Here is a 19,402-nt window from a genome sequence, read left to right as displayed (position 1 = left end):
CAAATCACTTTTCCACGGGTCCATGTGACAAGCCAAGTTGTTCCTTTTCATGCAGTGCTCTATATAAACCCCAGGAGCAGAAACATTCACACACTGTGAGAACATTGCCCCTGGAACAAGGAACAAACTTCATCATGGCTGGGAGGACTTTGGTTGTGGCCTGCGTTCTCTTTTTGGGAATAAGCATCATCACAAGCAGCCAAACAACCGACACAACACACGCCTTCTGCAGGATTGTCTGGTAAGAATTGAGTTTTTCATTTCGTTTTCCAGTGTTCCATGCAGTGTGAACACAGAGGCAATATAAGATACTAATGAGAAAAAGGCCAAACATGCTGTATATATAAATTACATAGATTGATATATAGATTGTTTTACTCTTTCTGTTCCTAGGTTGCTTGCAGTGCCGTGTGACCAAGTCAACATGGCCATCGTGACTCAGATGAAAGCCATGGGCTCTTATAAGGTAAGAAAGTTGTTAAAGAGGAACTTTATATATTAACACTGATTTATTTCAGTGACTGAAATTGCTGTAATGTAGTTAATACTGATTTACAAAATACTTCTTCTGGGTTTCCATTCCAGCTTGGCTCAGTGAGCTCAGTCCTAATTCAGGCCAACCACACTTCTGCGGTTGGTCAGGTCGAGAGAGTTAACTTCACCATGAGCGCCATATCTACGGGCCTGGGCTGCCACGTACAAGTAAGACATAGATTTAATCATCATCAGAAAAATCTGTGACTCATTTTAGAGGAGTAACTTAAAAAATGTAATGTAATGAACATGTTTTCTTTGGTTCAGGGTTCATCCGAGTCTGCATTCTGGTTCAGCCTGTTTGATAATGGCACCAATTACTGTAACCTCCGCAATGTAATACAAGGTAAGTTTTCACACACTGAACTGCACTATTTTTGTTGATCTTGTCTTTAAAAGATGTATTTTAGGTATTTTCCTACTTCAATCACAGTCAGAATCCAATCCTAAAATGTATATATTGAGCACCATCACTGATTGTTTTGCGTCTCCTGTCTGTACAGGAAGTGGACTTACTAAAGCTCCAGGCTTCATGGAGTACACCAACGAGTGGCTTTGCCTTGGATTTGGACTTTCTTCCTGCAAATGATTGTGAAATCTGAAATGTGTGTTTTGTAATGGTTGACATTTCTGTCTTGTCACACAAGAAAAGAATGGATTTCCAAAATAAAAGCTATGTTCACATGGCTAAAAATCATGTGTTGTTGCTATAACACAGGAACTTCTGCTCTGAATTAATAAGCTATGCTGTTTTTGAAGGATCAGTTTGCCTGTGGGACACAAATGTAATTACGGTACATTTGCTGGTGTACTAATCTACAAAATTAGAATCTATGGATTTCATTTTCAAACTAATCAGACGATGTGATGGCAACAGTGACTGAAACCAGCTGATTTTATCTTAAAATTCCCGCACAAAGAATGGAAATGATCAATATTTGGCTGTTGTTGATAATTTCATCAGTGACAGATTTGATCATTAATGCTGCAGCTAAACACAGTTGTTAGAATTTGCCTCCCATGACATGCTTCTCGAGGAAGTATCTCACACAGGCTACAGTTTAAAGCATATTGACAGTTAAACTATAAAGCAGACAGGAGAAGTTACTGTTTGACTAAATATTGGACTTTGAGCACAATACCATTCTTGTTGCCAGACATACCAACATCTCTGATGCAACCATCTTCCCGAAACCTTCTTGAACTTAACACAGGATGGTGCTATACACTAAACAATAAGGAGCAAAAAATTTGATCAGAAAGTACACTTTGTGCCCAGGATCAGATGACCCCACTAGTCAAACAAATAAAGTATGACTATAAAGTAATTATCCATACAAAAGCCTGATCCACGACACTCTGCTTTTGCCACACTATCCACGAGACTCTTTAACAATAAAACAACAATCCATGTTTTCCTTCTCAAAAGACTCCTTCAGCCAGCTGGAGAAAGGTACTCAGTGTCACATCTGTGATAGTGACTTATGTTGGCACGTCTTCTAAAACCAATGATCATATCTTTCAACTAAACATATCAAAGACAAAAGATGTGATAGTTGATTTTAGTTGTGTCTGAGGAAGCTGTCCTATTTCCACATTGACAAGAAAACGTGATGACCTCCTTCCACCTTCTTGCTTTTGTTGGATCGATTTGTATCTTTTTCTTTGGTATCATGCTTTGGAAACCTATCTTTGAAGAGGTGGAATTCTCTGAATCAAATTGTTAAATGGTCCAATGAGCTGACTGGTGAGTCACAGGTTCACCTGTACACCAGGCTGGTGCAGCAGATAACTGGCTTGATTTTAAATGACGACCCCTTTGAACAGTAAATTTCAGCTTCTTCCTTCTGGTCAAAGGTTCATTGTTTCAAAGAGCTTTGTTCCAGCAGCCATAACTCATATGAATACGTTGTAGTAATAGTGGAAAGAAGCAATGTTTAATTACTTAATTAATTAATTAATTTTTATTTACCTTGTGCACGTGATGTTGTCTGTGCTGTGGTAAATGTGTGTGTGTAAGATTGATGACCCTTTTTTTACTGCAAATCAAATTTACCCGCAGGCACAAATATATCTGACCTAACCTGATAATGAAGTTACAGTGACTGAGCTTTAATTTAAGTTCTAGACATGCTGTAAACCATAAACTGAAGATATCACTGTCTCCAACCATGGCACAGAGTTTCAAATGTCGGTGATTATTTGTGCTGAATTTGCTGTCATTTTTCTTTAGCTGCTCTTTCCTGTCCGGCACAACAATGTATTATCACACATAAAGGCTGGGCATTATGTTTCCACATAACTGCTATGTTTACAAAATTATACAATTCATGAGAAAATTATACAAAGTTGTTGTTGTTGTTTTCCCTCACTCTGCTGGTTGTGTGTCTGTTTGTGTGATGGGGATGAGGAATAAGGTGCTATTTAACATAACACCGATTACACAGCTGAAATTAGTGCTTTATTGCATTTGTGTGTGTGTGTGGTGTGTGTGTATGTATGTGTGTGTGTGTGTGTGTGTGTGTTGGCTTTGAGCTATATGTTTCCAGTTTACCTGCTGCTTTTACCATTTTCACATCTACAATTACTTTCACATCTAATATAAATGAAAACATTTCCTGTTGTCCAGATTCACACTTTAAGGTGACTAAATAAATCAGTTAATTTTCTGTGGATTTTTTATTCTATATATGTAGACATCCACTGCTGTCCTCTATTTCAAGATGAGTCAAAATTGAGTGACAAGCCTCCTGATGCCCAGCCAGCTGGAAAAGGTCATCTGACTTGTGAATGACCACCCTACATTTCACCATGTAGATGAATACTATAGAGATTTCACAGAGTATAAAAGCAGGGTTGAAAATTCCAATGAAAATATTTGTTCTTATTATCTGATGTCGAAGGTGATGATGACTACAGACATGGCAGCTCATTCAATGTCAGTAGACCTTCGACATTATCCATGATGCTCACATGATTGCTTTTATTTCTTACTTTATTTGGTTTTATGTACTTTGAATGACATGAAATGTATATTATATTAACAATAATGACAATAACAATTAATGACATTTAACTATATCTAATGAGAATTCTTATACGTCACATGTATCAATCACTACAGAATTACTTAGGTGTGAAGAACAGAGTCACAGGTAGAGGGCCTATCATGACACACATCAGCATGGATTGGATCATTTGTATACATTTGGCAAAGCACAAAGCATGATGCAACAAGCTGTAGGTCTACTTATATTATTTCCAGCTTGTTCTACAGGTGGCGAATCCGTAGCCAAGACAAGCCCATTCACTGGTCATCTCTATGAAGCCTCGTGCTAAGTTGAGGCCGCTCGCTAAAACCAAAGGATTCATTCACAAACAGATCAGTGGAAATCAGATTATTTCACATCATAATGTTTTTCACACAATGCATCCACAAATAGGAAGGAATGTGTGTTCAGAACAGCAAAGACTAAACTTGAGAAGCTAACTTTGGTTTTATAACACAAAATAATTAACCTCTTTTAGAAAAAAAAAAAAATCACCTGTCAGTAGGTTGTAGCGGTTACAGTAGTTGAGGCCACTGTCAAGAATGCTGGTGTTTGTGAGAGAAACAGACTGAGCCTGTTTTTTTAGACAAACACGAAAGGCTTGTTATGTGTTATTCTCTCGATTTAGGGAAGTAATTCATGTTAAGGACTGAACTTTAGAGTGGCTCACAGACACACGGCAGCTGTCGGTCAGCACAGTCCTATGCAAGGTGAAGTCTATGCTCTCAACACACAGGTTGTCTGGGGAAGTGTGGTGGGCATGGATAGATGAGTTGGTGGCTGAAACAAGCTGGAACAGAGGATAACAGAGGTGGTTATACATATATATTATAGCCTATCTAATATATGATCTAATGATATGATTTTGCACTGTTTCAACATATTGAAAACTAACTGGCCAAAAGTGTGTGGACATACAAATAAAGTCTACATCCAAACTTTACATGATTACTTGATTATTCTATCTCATTCCAAACCCATGGGCATTATCATGCTTCTATAACAACCTCCACTCTTCTGGGAAGATTTTCTACAAGATTTTCTCCTACTGAGCCACAAGAGCATCGGTGACGTTGTCCACTGATATTGAGCTGTTGAAACTTCACAATCAGTGGGCATGTTGAAAAGCCAGTCAATTTCTTCCACACAAACCAGGATAACTCCTTGTGCACGGGGGCACTGTCAAGATAAAACTGGAAAGAGCCTTTCCCAGACTGTTGCCAAAAAGTTGGAGGCAACCAATTACCAAAAAAATATTCATGTATGCTGTAGCATTAAGATTTCCCTAAATTGGACCTAACCCGAACCATGAATGACAGCTGCAGAATAAAAGCACCCAGAGGACAAGGGGTCCACATACTTTTGCCCATGTACTGTTTGTTTTCAGGGGAAATATTAAAGAGAACATCTCTGGACAACACATTATTTAAAAGAAGCAATATTACGGCTAATAAGTACCAGTTCTGTAGCAACTGGCCAGAATTTTGAATTATGATGAGCAGAGAAACACAAACATGAATCTTCCAATGTCCTTTATATGGGAATATAACTAATTTTAAACATTGCCTTTGCTTTTAAAAAATAACGAAACTTACTATATATTGACATTTTTCACAGACATTCACAGGATTGAAGGCTTGAATTTGCTGCACTAGTTTGGAGCCAACGTCAACACAAGGCAGCGCAAACAGCCTGGAGGAAGACAGCAATTATCACAGTATGGGCACATTACTCTTGAAATGGTAGAAAGCAGCAGCAACTGACTTCCTGTGCATGTTTTTATAGTATCTACTGTTTATTATTTCCATTTGACAGAACATCTGTCTGAACACAAAGACACAAAGAAACCTACAATAAAGACATGTCGGTGAGCCTTACCAGAGTGTTCTGCAGAAAGCATTGTGAGGAATGGGTACAGGACTGGCAGCTGAAGAGCCAAACAATCCTGCGAAGAGAACAGAGGTCAGCAGTACAGTCCTCATGGTTGCAATGACACTGGAGGAGTTTTATGTGTACCCTTGATGTAACCTGAGCTTGTGAGTGAGCAAGTGGATACATTTCCGAGGAAAATTCAGATCAAGGCTTGTCACGAGGACCATTATGGCCGATGAAAATTGATCAGATCAAGGATGTGGGCTATAGGTCTTGTTGCAAGTAGCCTCTACTCAAGCCCTTAGTCACAGCAGTTGGAGTAAATGCAAGTTATGTACATGTATCTTTGTGCATGTTTATAGTGTTATACCATATTTACCATGATGAGATGCAGCACTAATATAACGAGACTGAAGTACCTGAAAAGTTGGCTTGACATCTCGTAAATACGCAATATTTGTGACTTGATGAGAAAAAGTATGTTGAATTCATCCTGGTAGCCAGACCGTAATAAGTGGTGGAAAATTTATGTATGCATACATGTTTACTTGTTTGAAGTTGAAACTGACCTCTAAATGCAGCAGCTAATGGTGTAGAAGAGCAAGACTGCAAAGTTGAAGCAATTTTCAGTGTGGGTTGGACTTCTGACTTACTTCTATTCACATTATCTATCAACCGTGAACATTCATCCTATTTCTTTTTATTGCTTATAACATGTGACCTTCCAGTCAGGGGTTGACCCAAAGAAAAGAAATCTTTGGCCTGTCTGTTTCTGGTGTTTTATCAGGCAATTGTCTATGCTCATTTACCTCAGAGCTCCTGTGGTGGGCCTATTGTTTGGAGGACTATTGACTTGTTAATTATCCCATGAATGCAGATATACAGTATGTTGTGTTTCTTGCCATTGGCCATCTTCATCGCCTCTCAAAACCACCAAACACTGAAAAACCCAGAAAATGTGGTGTCTTGCATGAGAAGTGGTAAATCCACTTTACTGGAAAGAAGAGGGAAAAGTGGGTGCTTCAGAGAAGAAGGGGAGCAATTGATGTTCCCTATCACTTGCTCCCCTTCTTGGAAAGAATATTAAAAGAGTCTGTTACATGGCTCCCTCTACATGTTCAGTTGCTGGATGTTAACAGAAAAACACTACAAACAAACGAAAACATCATGAAAGTTCAACTTTTTTTATTAGTATTTCTTTCCTATGTAGGGTCATACAGTAAGTACTACTCTACAACAGTGGTTCTCAAAGTATTAAGCCAAAGATATTCATGCCCACCCACCTCAGCAAAAACATATTTCAAACTTCATCAAGGTAGCAAGACTGATTCAGAGCATTTTTGTTTGTTGATGTCACCATATGTATGATATCCATGGTTTAACAACATCTTTCCTTTTTTGGTCAACTACTTTCAACATTGAAGACTGTTTTAGGCTTTACAGGTGGCGAGTCCATAGCCCAGGCAAGCCCATTCACTGGTGATCTCCATGAAGCCTGGTGCTGAGGTGAGTCCACTCGCTAAAATCAAAACATAGATGGAAATTAGATCATTCCACATGCATGTGTAATCTTGTTTTCTTACAAGAGCAACAATCATTTCAAATAGTGTCAGACTTCCCAGTCATATGGAGCTGTAGACATGGAAAGATCATTCATTTTCATATAAAGGGTAAAGACGTTGGCTCCTGAACTCACCTGACAGCAGGTTGTAGAGGTTGCAGTAATTGAGGCCACCATCAAGAAGGCTGGTGAATCCAAGAGAAGTGGACCGTGCCTGGTAAATAAGCAAATAAGTAAGTAATTAAGCTTAGTAAATGTTGAATTATATTAGGGTGCCTATGATTACTTTACTGACAGTTTCCAAAACATTTATGACAGCTTTCCCAATCACTAAATAAGTGTTTTAGCTACATCAGAAATTCATCCATAGCAGGGTTAAACTGCTAGGTGGCCCGTGGACAAAAAATATTCGGGCCCCTGTCAATCTTGTTCGACCCATCCTCTGTGAAGAGTGTAGTTCTATGGCCCCAGGTTTGCCATGTGGTAAAATTACTAGTGTTTGAAACAGGGACCCTCCTCCTCCATCAGCACACACCAGTTGACACACGGTGAGACTGGTGCTTTCAGGGTCCCCTGGGACTTTGGGCTTCAAGACAGTTGCCCATTAAATGTCTATAAATATTGGCCTGCTTCATTGTGAGTTCACAAGAAGTGGAAGCCCATACATCATGCCTACAATTTATTATATAAAAATACATATTAGTGACCCATTTACATGTATGGATGGTGTGAGTCCATCTTCCGGATGATAGGAAGGTGGAACGTTAAGGCATGTCTTGTTGGCAGAGAATATACTAGCTAGCTAATAGCTAATGCAGATATGTCATTGCAATAAAACAGCTTATCAGTGATATGTAAATTATTATTCAGAATAAAACAAAACAAACAACTCGCTGCTGTGTCAGTTAATATTTTCCTTTTGCCACTTGAATAGTGCAAGCCACTGTCAAAAAAAAGAGCGTCACTGTTACTTACAGACACACGGCAGCCACCAGTTATTGTGGGACTGAAGGTGAAGGTTAAGCTCTCAGCCTGAAGGCCAACGATGGAAGTGTGGTTGGCTTTGACGGATAGAGGGGTGGCTGACACAAGCTAGAAGAGAAAGAGATTTATTGTTTTTTAATCTTGATATTTAACACTGGTAAATAATTTTTTTGTGTATTTCTTTTTAAACTGATATAATTTATTGGAATTTGATCAATCAAAAAGACCATTTATGTAAACAGGTGAGTGGTTCTTACCATATACTGACATTTCTCACAGCCAATCAGAGGGCTGAAAGCTTGAATCTGTTGCACGATTGTGGTGCTGACCTCAGCACAAGGTATTGCAAAGAGCCTAGAAGGAAAGAGAGTGTAACACAGTTTGGACACGTTCAAGCTTTAAATGTGAAAATATAGAGAATTTCAAGCTTTTATTTGAGACAATAGTTAGTGTTCCTGACAATAAAAAAAAACTCTTTTGAAGTCAAATTCGTATACAGAGGCACAAAATGACAAACAAGCCTACCATACTGTTCTGCAGAAGGCACTGTAAGGAGCAGGAGCCGGAGGGACCGGGACAGCAGCCGAGGAGCCAAAAAGGCCTGCAAAGAGAGCAGAGGCCAGCAGCAGAGTCCTCATGGTGAAGTCAGGCAGGTTGCTTCTTCCTGTAATGCAGAGTGGCTGCTGAGAGTGTGCTCGTTGGTGGCTGAGGTTTGGCTGAGTGAATGATTCTCTTGCAGGCCAATTTATGCAAAATAACAGGCTTGTCATGAGGGCCAGTAATGATCCTTGAAACTGATTTGACAAAACATATGACTTGGTGGTCATGAAACCATTCCATGGTTGGAGGGCCCTTCACGTCATTCATTTAGGTCAGTAAGTCACTGCCTATCCTCTATTGTGTAGTCCCACCCCCACCTTTAAAGACTACACCACAGTTCAAGCTAATACGTACTTCTCACCTAAAAATAGATTTAAAAGGAGAAACTTGAAGCACTTGTACTGTATGCTATCATTTTGTTTGAGAGGGTGCATACCCAGTCTTTGATGACATCTAACTCTTGTTACTGTGAAATTTTAATGTACTTATTATAGGTAACTTTTTTACGAAATCCTCTGCCAAATGAGTGTAATGTAATGTCAATGGAATGAGAGAAACAACAATGATTAGAAGTCAGCCCTTCCTTTTTTGATCCAGCACTTTTCCTAAGTTAAAGGGTAAGTTCATCAAAATAACATCAAAACATATTTTCTATCCTACCTGGTGGTGTCAAAATGCAATGTTTCAGACTATTTCTTTGGCAGAAAGTCATTCCATTAAAAACTGGTCAAAATGACATCTGTGAAATATTATCCAGGATATTGTTTATGGAAAGATACATCACCGGAGATGCAGCTTGTAAACACGCAAGGCAGGCAGCTGCTTGGGGCCCCAGGCTATTAGAGGTCCCCAAAGGTCTGACAAACTTAATTTCACAGCAGCATCTCAAAATGCAGCCTTCTCCATCTTAAAAAACCAACTGATAATTTTCAATGACTTATCAGTAGAAAAACTCCCCTGGACAATTACCAACAACATCTCAGAAGCAGTGTTGCCAGCTATTTTCAGTAAAGCCTGCACATACAAGATTTTCCTTAGACTCTAGAGATAATTAGATTAAACTAAACTGTTACTACCTATATAATGATCTACTTTTTTCAAGCAACTTCTCAATGTGCATCTAAATGTTACAGCCTAACATAAAAAAAACGTTATGCAGGCTCTTGCATAGACGGTTTAACTGAAGTATCATGAATAGAGCACTGGAATTAATTCACTATTGTCAACTCTGTCTATCTGGACAAAAGAAAATTAAACTTAAACTAAACTGAGAAGGAGAGAAGTCAAGGTCTGTCCAAAAAGTTGCTTGATATGTCACCACCTGCTTTTATGAAAGAAAGTAGCTAAAGGCGTCTTAAAAGTCACTAATAGAGTGAGAAAACTGTTAAGTTGCTGATGCCACTGAGGAGGAAGCCTCCCTTTATGTGCTGATGAGCACTAACCTTATAATATGGGTTATTCACAAAGTGCCAACATTGAATCTAATTAGTTGTTTATTTCGGTTTTTATTTATAAAATTTACACATTTTTCCATATTCTTTATATTTACAGTGTTTACATATTGTACCTTTTTTCCGGTGGCGTCAGAGTATTTATTACATAATGGTGATGAATGCTGACTGGAGGGACCCCCTGGCAATTATTTGCCTCAGGCCCCAACGGACTCTAGAATCGTCACTGCACATCACAGTCAACTTTTTAAAAACTCAAACAGTCCAGGCACCATGAGCTAAATACTCGCTTCAATTGCATTAGAGTTGTGGAAGAAATATAAGAAATATATCTCAATACATCTGGGAAAATAAAACCAAAAATATCAGGATTGTTGTAATTTGAGAAAAGAGCAGCATTCATTAGTCTAATTATTTTTTGTCTTACCCATGAGTTGTGAGAGAATAATAAAATGGATGAATGCTCATCTTCTCTCAAACCTGGCTTCCTAAATCTGATTTAACAGATCCACATACAGTGCGTAACTCAACAAAGAAGCCAAGAGTCACCTGTTTTGTGAATGATCATCAGGCACTCCATTAACACTCCATGTTAATGGAGAATGAAGTGATTTTACACTCCTAATTTGTAGTTTATATGGTCACTGTGAGCTGTGGGAAAAGGAGAGGTCCTTCGGGGTGTCTCTTCTCTTTTCTTTCTTTTTAAAGAACTTGTTCATACTTTTTTAAAATATCTTTGTGAATTTTACACAGAGTATAAAAGAAAGTATATGAGGAGTAAATTTTACCTTTGAGAAAAATCTGAACAAGAAGAGTATTTGTTAAATTAATATATCATTTTATCATGTAACATAAAAAGGTATACATACTCTTTAAAAAGACAAAACAGGGGGGACACTGAGCAGTTTTAGTTCAGTTACTGTTAAGAGAAATTAAGGAGTCATTGAAAACATATTGGTAATAACATTGTAAAAATGTTTTTGTAAAATATAAGTAAGTGAAATGTGTGTTGTATGTGAGGATCCATGGTGAGCATCACCCTAACCCTGACCCTAACCTGACCCAATACCTACACATATGAAACATGGAGGTGAGACCCAACCAGTGGCTATAAAAAGAAGGTAACAGAATGTTTACAGAACCGACAGATGGACCAAACCACAGAGTGTCAACAATATAATCACTGGTATCCTGGACAAGCCATCCCATGCATATATGGACTCCTCAAGGTTCACAAAGAAGGAGACCCCTCAGGCCCATCAGCAGCAGCATCAGCTCAGTTACCTATAACATTGCCAAACACTCAGCCCCCATCCTAGGACCTTTGTTGGGAAACAATTCAACTCTACGATTCTCACTACCCACTGGAATATAAGTTACAGAGGGATGCACTTAAAGCTTGTGGATACCTTAACTGGACCTTTGTGAAATCAGCCACAAGATCCATGATGAAAACTGACACTACTGGAGGTGAAGAAAAGAGTAAATGCAACAATATCCTCAATCTGTATGTGAGAAAGTCAGGAGGACCTTCAACAAGCAAACCCAGCAACACACTAAAGTGGTCCATACTTTAACATACTTAAGCATATTTTTTAAACACAGGTAAATCCGCTAATAAAAACCAATTGACCCCTTTTCCAATGCCAGTGAAGTTTTCCTCTCTGTTCTGACTGAGGACACATAACTGCAAGGAGCGATGTCATCACATGCACACAGACACAGGGGGGACAGAGTGAGCTGCTAGCCACTGTGCAAATTGGTAAAATGGAGATGTCTCATCTCGAAGTTGGTGCTCCACTAAAAGTGTGACATACTTCGATTGGTGATTTTAAAAAGATATTTTGGGGCAGCAGCTCACTTTTTCATCCTGAAGCGCACTGTGTCCATGGTGTTTCTGGTTTAACAGCACCATGCTGGACACTTGGCAGGTCTGTCTACAATGTCTGTTTGCACTGGAAGACATTACAGCGGGAAAAGGGACGACAATTTGTGGGTTCACCCAGGTTTCGTGTTTACTTCAATTCCGGCGCAAATAAATACCTGCGTCTCCCGCAGAGTCACTTTACTTATTGTGTGAATGCCGATTGTACCCTTTTCCATTGCTAACAAAGCTCAGATGTTAGCAGGTCTCTGTGTGCTGTGTCGTTCATCGAGTTTAAACATTCTTACCATCTGCACTCCATTGATTTTGACTCTATTACACCAAAAAAAAGCTGTTGACTCATATTTTGAACTCCAATATTATATTACGATAACATACATATGATATTACTTTGTACTCTTCTCATATATGGTGTGTCGTCATTTTAGCTTGTGTTCCCTATGTAATAGCTGTGTGAAACATAGATAGCTGTGTGAAGGATCTTTACCTGGCGTGAAAACCTTACTGCACCCTCTAATTTTAGGCCTATGTGTACATGGATTAGGAATGGGTACTTGTGCAGTGACAGTCTATACCACCAGTCTGAATACTCTTTTTTCTAAAATTGTTGACATTTAACAAACACCAATATTCCTGTCAAGCATAAAGAAGAGGAGGGAGTTATGGGAAATGAATGCATGGGAAAAATGACAGGCGTGTCAAACCAGATTGTTCTTCAAGGCTGTTCACTTTCTACGCTGAGTTGCAGGATGAGACAACACACATAAAAACACACAGGGAGCATAATACAATTGCAACATTTTATTGATATTACTCTTAGCTCATAGGCAGTGGCATATACAGGATGTATTAGTGTACAGTCACATATTACTATATAAACTATGAGAAACAGCCAGAAACCCTTGAAAACTAGGGTTTTAAATCTTACTAAATCTTGCCTTTTATTGGTTAATCAATTTCAAAATTGATGCTTGTTAGGCTTTACAGGTGGCGAGTCCATAGCCAAGGCAAGCCCATTCACTGGTTATCTCCATGAAGCCTGGCGCTGAGGTGAGTCCACTTGCTAGAATCAAAACATGGATGGAAATAAGTTCATTTCACATTCATGTCTCATATTACTTTGTCTCTATGTAAACAGGGATTGCACTGAATTTTATCATTTAAGTATATAAAGCAGTGGCACTACAACAAATAATGTGAGCACTGTGATTTTTTAAAAATAGTTTTAGAGTTCCCAGTGTGAAAGATGACACAATCTGGACTTCTTGACTCACCTGACAGCAGGTTGTAGAGGTTGCAGTAATTGAGGCCATCATCAAGAAGGCTGGTGAATCCAAGAGAAGTGGACTGTGCCTGGTAAGTAAGAAAGTGAATTAAAAAAATGAAGACACTGTACCAAGTTCTAACATGATTTATGCACTGTTATGAAGGACATAACGGTTTCCAATATGGTTACAGATCAGTAATAATTGTGAGCAAGCATTTAACAGTTAATGACCTCTTTGTGTGCTGCACATAAAACGTAAATAAAAACATTCAAAATATAAAGTTAATGAATATGTCTCTAAAGCCGTAGCTACTGTTTTATTAAGATAAGATAATCCTTTATTAGTCCCACAGTGAGGAAATTTGCAGTGTCACAGCAGCAAAGTGGGCAGTACAAAGAAAAAAAACTGCAAAATACATATATATATATATATATATATATATATATATATATATAAATATATATTATATAAATATAACGAACAAAAAAGCAACAGATAAGGGACATTGCACAGATGGTATGTGTTATTTATTTGACATGGTGAGTTGTCAGTCTTTGGTGTTAACTAATATCTTGACAGTGTGTCAGTTAACTATTTCTATTATTTGTTCTTTATTGATAGAAGATCAGATCAAAATGGAGTGTAATTGATACTTACAGACACACGACAGCCACCAGTCAGTATGGTGGGGCTGAAGGTGAGGGTTATGTTTTCAGCCTGAAGACCATCAAGGGAAGTGTGGTTGGCTTTGACGCCCAGAGGTGTGACTGACACAAGCTGGAAGAGAAAACTATTTATTGTTACATTAGATATATGTCTTCTTACATTGATGTTAGACCTTGGTAAATCATTTATTATTATTATCATTCATTGGAATTCAGCCCATCAAATGTAAACAGGTGAGTGGTTCTTACCATGTACTGACATTCATCACAGCCAATCAGAGGGCTGAATGCTTGAATCTGTTGCACTATTGTGGTGCTGACTTCAGCACAAGGTGTTGCAAAGAGCCTAGAAGAGAAGAGAAGAAACACAGTTTGGACACATTCAAGCATTAAATGTGAAAATATATCAACTATTTCAACCTTTTATTTGAGACAACAGTTAGCATTCCTGACTTTTGAGCTCAAATTTATGTACAGAGGTCCAGAATGGAAAAAACAAGCCTACCATATTGTTCTGCAGAAGGCACTGTAAAGAGCAGGAGCCGGAGGGACCGGGACAGCAGCCAAGGAGCCAAACAGTCCTGCAAAGAAAGCAGAGGCCAGCAGCAGAGTCCTCATGGTGAAGTCAGGCAAGTTGCTTCCTCCTGTAGTGCAGTGTAACTGGTGAGAGTGGGTTGGTTGCTGATTCCCTTGCGAGCCCATTTATACAAAATATAAGGCTTGTCATGAGGGTCAGTAATGATGCTTGAAATTGATTTGGTTAAGGGTATGACTTGTGGGTCTTGTGGTGATTGTATGACTTGTTGATCTTGTGGTGACTGTTCTAATAACGCAAGAAACAATTCTCATTTTAAATTCACAGCAACTACAATTTGGTTCATTTGTTTTTATTTCTGTTTATGGAAATGACTAAATAGTTACAGAATACAATAGTATAATGAGACAATACAATTGTGTACAAATGTGCTGGAGTTTTTTTTATAATTAGGGTCCTTTAAATTAAAAGCTCAGTTCACCAACATTACAGACCTGCACCATCAGGGTGTAAGGAGGACAGGTTAGAGCAGTGGCAGTTCTGGCTTGTAAGGTGCCCTGGTCGAACCCCCCTTGCTGCCCCCACACCTCCAAATACAACTAAATACCAAATCAATACTGAACTAAAGTAACACGAATACAAAGGAAATAGTATTTTATATGTGTACACGAATAAAATTGAGAATCAAAATACTAAATTATACCAAATTCTTCACACACACTTAAGATAACCTGATTATTACACTATTGTAGACTTCAAACAAGACACACACATTTTAAATGATCATCTACAGCCTGATCTTTATTGTTTTCCTTGATGCAAAGTCATCAATTAGTCACAAAAATATATATACAGTCATAAATTCCAAAATAAAGCAACAAGAATAGACAGAAAGTAGTCTCTCTCTCTCTCTTTCTCTCTCTCTCTCTCTATACAAATACTTACAAATAAAATAAATAGAGAGAAATAAACTGCTTAATTGCACAAATACTTTATCCCACAAATAGATAAATACACTTAGGATTACCTATTACACACATTTTGAATTGCACAACTGCCATCTCTCACCACCTCTGAGAGTGAGAGAGGAGACCTTCCCAGCATGCAGATGCCTGCAGATTTAACCACAGCATCTGCCTGGCTTGGTAGCACTATAGGTTGTTTGTTATGTTTATTTACCTTTTTTAAAGTTGGGTGAACCAACCCTTTAATAAATGTTTGACCTTCTTCTCTCAAATCTGGCTCACTAGTCCACATGTCTGACTGACCATAGGAAGAATTGGTCATCTGATTTGTTAATGACCACAGGGTGTCTACTTTATTAATGAAGAAAAACATGATTTCATGCATATCATTTGTTATCCATGTGGTCACTGTGACTACAGATATTTCTGCTCAGAGACACAGAGAAACCTGCAAACATACAGCATGGTAAACAATGGTAAACAAAATCAGAACAAAACAAACATATAAGATATATCTGATGACATGGGCTATATCACATTAATCTGGCCAATTACACTGAAGTTAATGTGATGATTGGACCTTCAAATAGAAGCATTACCACTAACCTCTGCTGTCAGTTACATTCAAGTGGCAACCTCTGGGTATGAAAAATGAAGCCAAAATAGAGGTGCCAAAATCTGCAGTTCCTCGAATGGCCACTTGAGGCTGGCTTCAAAAGCAAGTCAATTCCTATGGGTTCCCATGTTAAAATGCCCAAGCCAAGCCTGGTGCAAAAACTAGTTTTGGTCTTTATAGCTAATTCCCCCCTTCATAACAACTGTACAGGGGTGAATTTTTATATAACTCACCTGTTCAAATTTTATTAAGGCTTAAAGTTATGCATAATTGAGGGCGTGGCTGTTTTGAGTGACAGGGGGGTGCCACCACTAGCTGTCTGTTAGGCGTCACCCTAGCTAATTTGAGTCACCTTTCATCTGTGTTTGTGGTGTTGGTGAATTCTGGACGTTTTCTCCTGCAGATATTGGACAAATAAAATGGCTGCAGTGCAGTAAATTGACTCTCACCACCCATTGGAACACAAGCCAGGAGTTATCAGCAAACTCCTCAGGCCAAGACTCAGCAGTTTACCTACACCTAAAGGATGAGGAACACTGGTTCTATGACAACCATGTACATATTTTAGATAGGAAGGACAGATGGTTTGATAGAGGAGTAAAGGGAGGCATCTCAGGAGGTCCACAACACCACTTATCGCCACCTGCAATGTTGTGTCCATTTATCCCTTTCCAGGAGATTTAACAACAATTCACACTTGGCCTCAGGTGATTCCAGCAACTCTAACAACTGTCTTTACGACAACCAGGTGTAGTAACAAATCAAGTGACATCAATGGCTTTGATAACAATCCCACAGAGGCTAAATACCTGGATCCTCTCACCAGTCAGTCAGAACTGAAGAATCCTTTGGATCAGGGTGAAATGTCCTCAGTTATCTAGAACCAAGTTCAGTTGTCCTCAATTCAACTTTTCTTGGAGAACAATGACCTTGCATTGCACTGCTGTCCAAAAAAACATAGCTCATGATGTTAATGATAATGAAAAGGGTACAATCGGCATTTACACCCGTGTCAAATGACTCTGCAGTAGATGTGGGTATTTATCGGCTCCCATTCCGATTGGCATTGATGTAAAAACAGCATCTGGGTGAACCTGCTAATTTTTGCTCCTTTTCCTGCTGTGACATCTTTGAGTGCAAACAGAGACTGTAATCACATCTGTCACCTGCTCATAGCGGTGCTGTTAAACCAGAAAACATATAGCTACAGTGAACTTTAGGATGAAAGAGTAATCTGCAGCCCTGAAACAAGTTTTAAAAACATACATTTACCTATCTAAGTGTCTCATACAGCGGCTCTGATACTTTTACAGGAGCACCGACTTGGATATGAGACAGATCCATTTTACCAGTTTGCATGAAGGCTAGCATGCCCTTTCTTCACGCCATTGTGTGTGTGCTCTGTAGGAGCATGTGATGCCCCCCCACCCCCCACCCACCCCCCCACCCCCCTCCATGTCTGTGTATGTGCTCTGGTCCTTTCAGTTGTGTGCATGCTGCTATTGTTAACACTTGATAAACACCAATATTCCTGTCAAGGTAATTGGAAATTTGGTAAAGAAGAGGAGGGAGTTATGGGAAATGAATGCATGGGAAAAAAGAAGAGGAACTAAGGTGTGTCAAACTATATTCTTCTTCAAAGGATGGTTCCTTTTCTATGCCCTGTTTCAGGATGAGAAGGCACACATACAATGACACAGAGAGTAAAATACAATTGCAACTCTTTATTGGTGTTACTCTCAGTCTATAGGCAGTGGTACATACAACATGTATTAGTCTTCAGTCACGTATTACAGTATCAGAAATAGCCAGGACTAAAGAGAAAATATTGCCTTTTTTTGTCAATTAAATTCAAAATTGAAGCTTGTTAGTCTGTACAGGTGGTGGGTCCATAGCCCAGGCAAGCCCACTCATTGGTGATCTCCATGAACCCTGGTGCTGAGGTGAGTCCACTTGCTAAAATCAAAACATGGATGGAAATTAGGTCATTCCACATTCATTTCTCATATTCCTATATCAACAGGGATGGCACTGAACTTTATCAGCAGTACCACTGCAACAAATTATATGAGCGCTGTGATTTTTAGTTTTAGAGTCCCCAGTGTGAAAGATGACACAATCTGGACTTGTTGACTCACCTGACAGCAGTCTGTGGAGGTTGCAGTAATTGATGCCATCATCAAGAAGGCTGGTGAATCCAAGAGAGGTGGACTGTGCCTGATAAGTACAAAAACAAGAATTTATACCATGATTTACGCACTGTTATGAATGACTCATGCCAGATTGTGAACAAGCATTCAACAATCACTTTGTGTTCTGTGCATAAAATAAAATAAAAAGTCATGCAAAACATATAGAGTTAATAAGTTTGTCTTTAAAGCTATAGCTACTGTTTTATTAACCTGTATTTTGACGGTGTTTCAGTTTACTATTTCCATTTTTTGTCCTTGATTAATAGAAGTCAGTTCAAAATCGAGTGTAATTGATACTTACAGACACACGGCAGCCACCAGTCAGTATAGGACTGAAGGTGAGGGTTATGTTTTCAGCCTGAATGCCATCAAGGGAAGTGTGGTTGGCTTTGATCGCCAGAGGCGTGGCTGACACAAGCTAGAAGAGAAAACAACTTATCATTCCACCACAGAGATGTATTTTTACATTGATGTTACCCTTGGTAAATCATGGTTTGTGTATTTTTTAAACCGATATCATTTATTGGAATGTGACCTATCTACATGGTTCTTACCATGTACCGACATTCATCACAGCCGATCACAGGGCTGAATGCTTGAATCTGTTGCGATATTATGGTGCTGATTTTAGGACAGTGTGCTTTAAAGAGCCTAGAAGGGAAGAGAGTGTAACACAGTTTGGACACATTCAAACTTTAAACATGAAAATATATCAACTATTTCAACCTTTTATTTGAGACAGCAGTAAGCATTCCTGACAATAAAAAACTATTTTGAAATCAAATTCATATACAGAGGCACAAAATGGAAAAACAAGCCTACCATAAAGCTTTGCAGAAGGGAATGTAAGGAGCAGGAGCAGGAGCAGGAGCATGAGGGACCAGGACAGCAGCCAAGGAGCCAAACAGTCCTGCAAAGAAAGCAGAGGCCAGCAACAGAGTCCTCATGGTGAAGTCAAGCAAGTTGCTTCCTCCTGTAGTGCAGTGTAACTGGTGAGAGTGGGCTGGTTGCTGATTCCTTTGTGAGCCATTTATACAAAATATAAGGCTTGTCATGAGGGTCAGTAATGATGCTTGAAATTGATTTGGTTAAGGGTATGACTTGTGGGTCTTGTGATGATTGTATTACTTGTTGATCTTGTGGTGATTGTTCTAATAACACAAGAAACAATTCTCATTTTGAATTCTCAACTACAATTTGGTTCATTTGTTTTTATTTCTGTTT

General features: G+C 38.8%; 1 protein-coding gene across 1 annotated transcript; it reads right to left on the bottom strand.

The window, feature by feature from the left end:
- Window positions 1-6,624: 6,624 nt before the first annotated feature.
- On the bottom strand, window positions 6,625-9,013 carry LOC139629751 (uncharacterized). Its single transcript, XM_071492555.1, has 5 exons — window positions 8,527-9,013; window positions 8,259-8,355; window positions 7,993-8,109; window positions 7,153-7,231; window positions 6,625-6,975 (listed from the first exon to the last, which is right to left on the bottom strand). The coding sequence occupies exons 1-5, from the start codon at window positions 8,826-8,828 to the stop codon at window positions 6,887-6,889; spliced, it is 684 nt and encodes a 227-aa protein (XP_071348656.1). The 5' UTR covers window positions 8,829-9,013; the 3' UTR covers window positions 6,625-6,886.
- Window positions 9,014-19,402: the final 10,389 nt, after the last annotated feature.

Source organism: Trachinotus anak, unplaced genomic scaffold (genome assembly GCF_046630095.1).
Source record: "Trachinotus anak isolate AG129_WGS33_773 ecotype Australia unplaced genomic scaffold, CSIRO_AGI_Tana_v1 ptg000012l, whole genome shotgun sequence".
In the NCBI taxonomy this organism is placed as follows: Eukaryota; Metazoa; Chordata; class Actinopteri; order Carangiformes; family Carangidae; genus Trachinotus; species Trachinotus anak.
The sequence above is the reverse complement of the archived record's forward strand: the minus strand, read 5'-3'. Positions and strand labels throughout refer to the sequence as shown.

Coding starts and splice junctions, on each gene's coding strand:
- LOC139629751 (XM_071492555.1), bottom strand. CDS start 8,828: ATGACCACCAAGTCATATGTTTTGTCAAATCAGTTTCAAGGATCATTA. Junction 7,232..7,992: donor CTGGTGGCTGCCGTGTGTCT/GTAAGTAACAGT, acceptor CTTATTTACCAG/GCACGGTCCACTTCTCTTGG. Junction 6,976..7,152: donor CCTCTACAACCTGCTGTCAG/GTGAGTTCAGGA, acceptor TTTTGATTTTAG/CGAGTGGACTCACCTCAGCA.